We start from the raw sequence: 8777 nt of genomic DNA on the forward strand, positions 1-8777 counted from the left end.
CATGTTGAGCTACTCTATATATGATTTATTCCTCAATATAGACTTCAGGAACGTGGCGGCGGATGAGATTGTAATCGTCACCATTACTTCGCATGCATCCTGGGCAATCCATAATGATTACCCTCTGAAGAGAAGTGAAATCTTGCAGGCAATTTGGAAGCTTGCTTAGCCGGACGCAGTGCTTAATGAGTAAGTACTGAAGAGTGTCCGAAGCAGAACACAGACTCTCTGGAAGATGCCCTAATTTTGGCAGTCCAACAATCTGTAATGTCCGAAGACTCCGCAACCCTTCCATGGCCTCTGCTGTTTCCATTAAATCTAGCTCCAGGCAATTGTCGATATACAACTCCTGGAGAGAGGAGAGGTGCTTCATGCTTGCAGGGAGAGATGGAAGCTTTGGGCAATCGTTGATCCACAATGTTTGCAGGGCAGTTAGGAAGCCAATCCCTTCTGTCAGTGATGTTAATTCACTGCAAGAATGGAGCTGCAGGGATGTTAAGGAAGTCCAGCTACGAATTCCTACTTCTGGCAAACACTTTAGCTTTGATGTGAGGCTAAAGTACCTGAGGTTCATTAATTTGTCCATATCTCTTGGCAGCTCCAATAGTTGGTCACAGTGAAAAAGATCAAGGGTCTGGAGATTTAACAGCCTGTGTAGGGTATTTGGAAGGAATCTTATGCTTCTGTTCCATGTGAGGTCAAGATACCTTAGGTGCTTCAAATTCCCAACTGAATCTGGGAGTTCATCAATGCTAACTTCCGATAAAATCAGGACACGTAGAAACGAAAACTTGGATAGCAACACTTCCAGGAATGATTTGCTCATTACACCATGATTATATGAAGTAGCAAATGTTCGAGCCTTTCTTGCTTTGGTTAACTCCTTTGGGAATTCTTGCTCTTGCAAGAACTCCTTACGGTCCCATACGAGATGCCTGATAGTTTCTGAAACTTCTGATGTTTCACAGCTCACAATAGCTAGATCTCTGCCCAAGACATATCTGGCTAGGTCATGTACAATATCATGCATCTTGCAATGTGGCATACTTTCATCAAAAGTCATTAGGGCGTCCTGAAAAAAGGAACTTCCCATTAGTTCATTAATGTAACTATAGCCGACGTCTTCTGACGCTTCACTCCTGCTGTTTGAGTGCAGAAGTCCTTGGGCCATCCATAACATTACTATGCACCTTGTGTAATACAAATAGTCCTTCGGAAATATGGATAAATAGGAAAGACATGGTTTCAGATCGGTTGGGAGTGCGTTGTAGCTTAACTTCAGCACTGGTAAAATATCATCCTCATCTTGTTTGATTTCCCATAAGCCATCGTCTCTCACACGCAACCATTCTTTCTCTCTTCGCTTGGTACGTAACAGAGAACCCAATGTTTTTACTGCCAATGGTACTCCAGCACATTTGTCGACTATGGATTTTCCAATTTTTAATAGTTTTGGAAATTTCTCCTCCTCGCCTTCTCCGAATGCACATCTAGTAAAAATTTGCATACACTCTTGAAACTGAAGTGCACCCACCTTGTGCGGCTTTGAACTCCCCACAACAGATGCAACCGTAGACTTGCGTGTGGTAACGATTATGACGCTTCCTTTAGCGCCACTTGACAACAAATGCTTTAGGTCTTTCCATTTATTTACATTATCAGTCCACATATCATCCAACACAAGGAAATAGTTATGATTCTGCAAGATTCTTACGAGTTTTATTTGCAAGTGTTCCAAGTTTAGATGCTTGCAAATTTCACCAGTGGCAGACTCTATTATGTCTTGCAGTATCTTCTTCATATCGAATTCATCGGAGATACAAGCCCATATCATTTTGCTGAACTTCTTGTTCACTCGTACATCATGAAACACCATCTTCGCCAGTGCAGTTTTCCCGATTCCTCCAAGCCCAAGAATAGGAAGAACAAAAAGAGCATAAGAATCTGCAGCTCTCAGTATGTTATGAACAATCTCATCTCTGTCAAGATCCCTCCCAACTATGTCCGGCTGGTACAAAAACGAATATGTTTGCCTCTTGTTGTTTTCCATGGAAGAGTTTTGGCCATCCAGTGTCAACTCGCGCAGTCCAAAGTCCCTTCTGTTAACAGCTATCTCATCAAGCTTTTCACGAATTTCTCTTATTCTTCGGCTAAATACAAAAGGAGAAATAAGTAGACTTTTGGCTTGAGTGACCACACGCTTGTCAGCTCGACATATCAAAGCTTCCGTTGAGATATCATCCAGAATATCATCGATGTCATAGACAGCATCTTTGAGCTTTTCCAGCCATTCCTTGAGTGAAGTAGAAGTAGTATGTTTGCTCTCCGCATCAAGAAGAACCCCACAAATAAATCGCAAAGAAGTTTCTAATTTGCTCAGTTCTTTTTGTACATTCCAGGCTGATGTAATCTTAGCTATGCCATGTCCAGTAGCAAAGGAAGAAACTTTTCGGAGAATCGACATAGCAAAACTCGACAGAAGTATTTCGGCCATTGTTTTGAGAACCCACCCTGCAGAGGTAGTAGATGTGTGTCACTACACACTGTATGTGAACGAGTAAGACACGGTCAAGGGACATTAACTTTTACACGTTCAGCAATAGCAATGTAAATACTATTTTTTATACTTCTTTGCTGAAGCAGGGAAATTTCCTTAAGCATTGGCCTTGCAAGATACAGAAACTGGTGGGTCCAATAACACTTGGCCTATTTCAAAATCCAAGGCAAACACTCATTCACCATAATTTAAGAAAGTTAGCTAGTGCTCTGATCCACGTCCACGTGATACCATATCAAACAAACATGTCGCCAACATTTTCTCTGCTCCACTAAAACAACTAGCTTTAGTTTGTATCTAGAAAATACATTTTTATATAATGTTTTCTCAACTAGGCAAAGGCCCGAACGCCATTCAGAAAAATTACGTCCATATAGCATTCCTACTCGTGCAAGGCGCTATTCACCAAGCCACACTAAAAGAAGGCGACTGCGGCTGGCTGACGTGCATATTTCAGTCAATTGCGGCATTTCGTCAAACATGGGCAATACAAACTTAAGACCTCAAGCTAGCAAGTGGCAGCAACTCATATATAAGCAACAAAACAAGCAGCATATGTGTATGCAATCCAGCAACAGCGAGCCGTTACTGAATTAACGAAGCGGCAGTAACACTCGCTGCTGTTTTCCCTAGTGCTGAGTCCGGAGTGCCCAGATCCAGTCGAGGCGATTCTACCGAGGATCATGAAATGAAATACGGAGACAGAGAGAGATATCTCACCATCCGGGGACGGTACCAAGCAAGACCCAAGAGATACAGGTAGCACGTACGGGGTCGACTTGCCGGGCTCTAGATCTGTACCAACCAACGACTTTGGCATGCAAGGGGCCAAGGCGGGCGCGCGCCAAGCGAAGAGGCGACGCGACTATGAGGAAGATGGTGAACATGCTTGGAGCGACGACGGCGGCGTATAAATATACAAACACATACCGTAGTACCGAGCAACGTCTCATTATTATTTATACGAGTACTAAACAAAAACGCAACATTATTATTGGTGGTCTGCTGAAACGCGGAAACCGAAGGCGTTGACCAGGATTTCTTTGCTGAACCGTGAATTCCATGTCTCTATGTGCGCTCGATGTATAAGAGCATGTTGAATAATAGAGCTTGTTATTGTCTCTTAAATTTATAAGAGACACTTATAAAATGACGCATACAATACGTTGTCTCTCGCTTTATCTCTTCCAATTGACCCATGATTACTTTCTGTTTCTCTCTCTGCCTAGGAGCATGGGAAGATGAGATTTTTCTTCAACTTTTTGCTTTTCTCTCTCTGCCACATAAGCAAACGAATACTGTAAAGGGCAATAAACCCCTTGTTGTACTTGCTCCAAGTATAACTCCTTGCAGCTGAAGGAAGAAGCACTTGAATCCGCGGTTTGGAGAGTACGGCGCGCGCTGTTCTGCCACTTGATAGATTTCCATGGGCGTACGTCGGCAATGTCAACAATATGTCATGAGACAAGCTAGGACGTGGTATATATCTCACGAGCACAAATTAATTAAAATGATTATTTCGAAAGAGCTACTTGCCGATATCATCCTTCCCGTGGGCATGCTCGTTGACACCGCTCTGCATAGCTGTATCAAAATCTTATTTTTATTCATTTATTGTTTATTATATTGGATGTAGCTGTATTCTAGGAGCTTGGTCACTATGGATCCATCGCAACCACTGTGTTTTTTATGGCGGCACCCCCAACTTGGCTACCATCGTCTCAGCCTTCAAAGAAGAAGTGCGGCAGTGGGCCTTGGCAGGGGCTCGAGGAGTGTCCCATCTTCTCGCTCTTGCCACTCCTGTTTCTTAGTTGGATGTGTTGCTGGTCAGGTTTTGGTCAAGCTGATCAAGCTTTTAGCTTTTATCTTAGAGCGAGTTTTAGCTAGCTTTGTTAAGGGTGGCTACAGACCCTCCAATTTGTAGCTTGGTGTACTGGAGGCTCTTTTTTCCTCCTTTCTTCTTCTTAATATATTGAGCGCAGCTCTCCTGCGTTTTCGAAAAAAAAATATATTGGATGTAGCTAATTTACAGCCGGCCGTAAATTCGGCCGGCCGTACAGCCCCTCTTTTTTGGAATAAAGACAAATCATGTACAGACACTTTTTTTCCTTTTCTAGTAAAAAATTGTAATCAATCAATTACAACGGAAGTAGATTATGTGCTGTACATAATTCCTCTCGCTAGAACTAGGCCCACACGATCACCCTCCTAATCTGCCTGAATTCCTAATCACCCTGTACAGCTTTAGCAATATTTGAGAAAGTCTGCACATAGTTCACATCTACAGGTTAGAAAAACTCTAGCAAATTATTGTCTGTATTATCATTGTTGCTGCATAGCAGAGACTGACCATGCATTCCTGCAATACCACTTGTTTACAGTGCTGCAAGATACAACATTTGCTTCCTGGCTTAATACTTGGACATATTGCATATCATATTTGCTTCTCAAAAACATAATTGTTACTTCATATTTGCATTCATGTTGAACTACTAATTATGACCTGCCATAAAAAGAGGAAAATTTGTTCAGTAGCATGTAGTGGAGAGTAAAGGGTGATAAAGGTTGGATAAGCTAAAGAACTAGCTTTTCTCATACAGTGGTAAGCATTTTGGCTAAAAGTTGTAGGCATGTTATTTGAACTCACAAGCACCCTAGAACAAATGTGCACGTTGCTCCCAGCTCCTATGAGGTTGACAAGTAATCTTAAAGTTAGCAGGTATAGTATAGAAATATAATTTAAAAAATATGCTACTACACATGAATTGTATGAATTGATTGTTAGATCAGAAAAATGGCAGAGGGTCACAAATACGCGAAAAAATGCTAAAAATTATAATACAAAAGTGCTTAGCTAGTATGATTAATTTGTACACTAGTTTAGCATAAGTTGCATACATGAAATCCAAAAAGTTATCAGTAAGAACACATGAAAATGCTAGAATCAAAATGCGAAAGTAAAATGAATAAATTGGTGAGACATGTATCTATTGCCCCCGTACAAGATCCAAGCTACCTACAAACACAGCTTAGTAAATGGTGAGATAGGATGTGCAAACAGTTTCCATCTCTCACCCTTGAATCATAAACACAAAAAGGTCCTTGGATGCATGCCGTAAGCATTTAGAAATATTTAGTATGTATTTTAAGGATACCAATTAAGCATTTCAAATATCCATTCCAGGTAGTTTGTTGTCTAATGAAGTATATTGATTTGTACAATCCAGAATCATAATTTCCAAATTCCCTCCCATATTATTGTCTAACTGGGAACCGTAGTTTTGCCTAACAAACTACATTGTTTTGCCTAGTTATAACTATAAAATTGTATAATTAGAACCACATTATTGCCTACTAAATTATTATGGAAAATTTGACTAGTTACACCAACATAGCTCTAAGACAAAGACAACAAAAAGGGTGGGCTTGTTACCCGCACCAAAACAATTCACCAAGATCAGAAACACACTAACAGAACTGCTATGATTAGGTTCAGCTCTACTTTATGCAGAGTTAGTGTTTTTCACAAATATTTACTACGTATCTTTACTGATGATTTTTTCCATTCAAAACAATGCTAGACTACAAAATGAACAATCTGCTTGTTGATTTAGCATAGGCAAACCTACAAATGAATTCCAGTAAACTGAATGTTTAATCAATAATTTATACTATTACCTAATAAATACAATATTACTGCCTATATCAGATTACAAAATTGGTATTGAATAATCACTAAACTGTTTGGCTTCAACTCTAATGCAAGAAGTGATATATTAGCAAATGATACTGAGTTTCTTTGTCTTGTATTGTGCCCACATTTGTTTATTTGGAATTTTTCAGAATCAACAACAAGGTAGTGTAGTTTATTAAGCACAACCATTTAGGTTTAGGAATCTAACGATTTTGGTAAGTTGAGTTTTACTCCTGTGTGAATTTTTTAGCAAATGATGACTGCACACATAAAATTTACTCCTATGTGGTCACTTCAGGCTAAAGAACTAGGTTACATGTTAAATACCAGTGCTGATAGTTGTATATTACCTAGTACTTTAAACAGGCAAAGAAAAAATAAATTCTAAAATTCTAAAGTAAATATTGCCTAATCAAGTAAACTATTTTGCATGGTTCAGAATCATATTATTGCCTAATCAGAATCACGTTATTACCTATTACTTTAGACAGCTTTGAAGGGTCCGTATAGCATGGCTCCATTCAGTAGAAATTGCACATGCCCTGGGAAGTGAAACAAAGTGTTGCAAAAAAATGGAAATAAATAAAGAAAAACATTTGCTGACCTGCTTCATTCCCTGCTTCACAACCCCAGCTGATTTAAGATATCTTTGACCTTCTTTTTTCTAAAGTACACAAGTTTAGTGGAGCATTATTGCCTATCTAGCATCAAATTAATGCCTGGTTAAACTGATAAAAGTTGCTTAGTTCCTGTATGCTCGACAGCAGTTCGGAAGCATCAGCAGGAACGTAGCAACATATTCTCATTTTCTCAGAGCTACAACAGTTCAGTTTTTGTCTTCTTTAATGAGCAGCGATAACAGCCTGTTGCTTGCTTGTAGGATTTACTTGTGATGTTTGAATTAGCCAATATTTAATCCATTCATTTGCTTGATCTTTCACGAGCTATTCAGTGCTCTAAGTTTTTCAGTCTGACCTTTCTAGCTAGTTCCTGTATATGCTTGTTTATGCTGATTGACTAGTTCACAATAGGAGTGCAGATCACAGTCTGACATCGGTGACAGCAGCAGTGCAATAGCCCAAGCGGCATGCTTGACAATTTGATTGGGCCGGGATGGGGCATCAAGTTGACTCACCTGGTGAAAAATTTCCCCTGCTCCGGTGTGAGCCTTCCCCTTGTCATCAAGACTTTGACTCCACAACACTGAAAAAACCAGGCCCCAAAACACATCACGGATGATAGAACTCAGACGGAATCCAGTGTGGAGGTGTTGGGGAATCACTCACCTAATTCAGACCTGAGATTCCGCTGAACCCCCAAGATGATTTGCGGTTCCAGTCGATCACGGACCCCCTGCAGACGTGCTTGCCGATGAGATCCACCAAACCAAAAACAAACAAAAAGGATTAGACAAACAAAAAGGATTAGATGCAGGGGGATGGGGGGCGTATGGATTTGGGGGTTGTTTGGGGGGTGCGTGGGGGCATGAACTCACCTACACTGGTCTGCAAATTTTTGCCCAACCCCCTTGATTCCAAATGACCTCGATGATAACCTTCATAAAAAAACAACCACAAAAATCAAAATCACTTCACGCACGATGGGGGGGGGGGGTCAAAACAGCCACAAAATCAAAATTGCTGCACACACGATGGGGGATCAGATGCAGTGGAATGGGGCAAAAAAAGGTGAGCACGTACCTGTAGGGGATGTGCTTCAATCCCCCTCGCAAAAGCTCAGATGCGCGCGTATGGTGCTAGATTCGAGCAAATGCCTCCCGGTGGAAGAGAGAAAGGAACCCTAGAGAGAGAGGATGAGGAGATGAAATGAACGAGGTGGAGGAACGAGATGAGAAAATGAATGGACGCAATGTTTTGAATAAAAAATAACAACAGCCGACTGATACATGGGCCCGCAAGATCAGAACTGCGTGGGCGAGCTAGCCGCGCTGGTGGATGCAGCCGGCCGTGCACGCGGACTAGAATACGGCCGGTTGTACCGAAGTCTTTACCTTATTATAATCAAGGTTGTTTTCTGCCAAGTATTGAGATGAAACGGTTTATGTGCGCGTCGTTTTCTCTACAAATTCAACTGCTGGCACCGGCGGACAACTGCTGGCACCGGCGGACCCAGGGCCCGGCGACCCTGGGCATGTGCCCGGGCTCAAGCGAGCCAAAGCAGCTACACACAACAGTTAGTTAAGCCGGACAAAAGTAATTACCATTAGCATGTTGGACTCCTCAAAATCAATCTATTGTTTATGTTAGTGGTCCGTATGTGTGTGCCCAGGCTCTACAAAAATTTTGGGTCCGCCCCTGACCGCTGGCAGTGGCCGACGAGAAGTTTCAGTTCTGGTTTCCAGTTGGATCCGTTTGGGAAATATTGAAATATGAGATGCATGCACAATATAACTGTTAAAAAAATTCAGTACACATGGTCAAAGACAGATGGTAACTGACAGATTCATGGGTGAGGTAGGGAGTGCACAATGGTGAAACATCTGCCCTCCAGTCTCCAGAAGAGGGA

The 8777-nt window shown here is 41.4% G+C and overlaps 1 protein-coding gene and 1 long non-coding RNA gene across 8 annotated transcripts; both read right to left on the minus strand.

Moving 5' to 3' along the window:
* On the minus strand, positions 1–2715 carry LOC120692239 (putative disease resistance protein RGA1). Its single transcript, XM_039975500.1, has one exon. The coding sequence runs from the start codon at positions 2492–2494 to the stop codon at positions 26–28; it is 2469 nt and encodes an 822-aa protein (XP_039831434.1). The 5' UTR covers positions 2495–2715; the 3' UTR covers positions 1–25.
* A 1926-nt stretch (positions 2716–4641) lies between these two features.
* On the minus strand, positions 4642–8203 carry LOC120690265. 7 transcript variants are annotated; one of them, XR_005681678.1, is made up of 8 exons: positions 7952–8186; positions 7747–7806; positions 7538–7615; positions 7387–7454; positions 6727–6915; positions 5156–5242; positions 4908–5060; positions 4642–4821 (listed from the first exon to the last, which is right to left on the minus strand). It is a non-coding gene; the product is annotated as an uncharacterized LOC120690265 (long non-coding RNA). The 7 variants fall into 7 exon arrangements; XR_005681677.1 differs by having other exon boundaries at positions 5156–6915; positions 7952–8202; XR_005681681.1 differs by having other exon boundaries at positions 4647–5060; positions 5205–5242; positions 7952–8190.
* Positions 8204–8777: the final 574 nt, after the last annotated feature.

This window comes from Panicum virgatum, chromosome 9N (genome assembly GCF_016808335.1).
Source record: "Panicum virgatum strain AP13 chromosome 9N, P.virgatum_v5, whole genome shotgun sequence".
In the NCBI taxonomy this organism is placed as follows: domain Eukaryota; kingdom Viridiplantae; phylum Streptophyta; class Magnoliopsida; order Poales; family Poaceae; genus Panicum; species Panicum virgatum.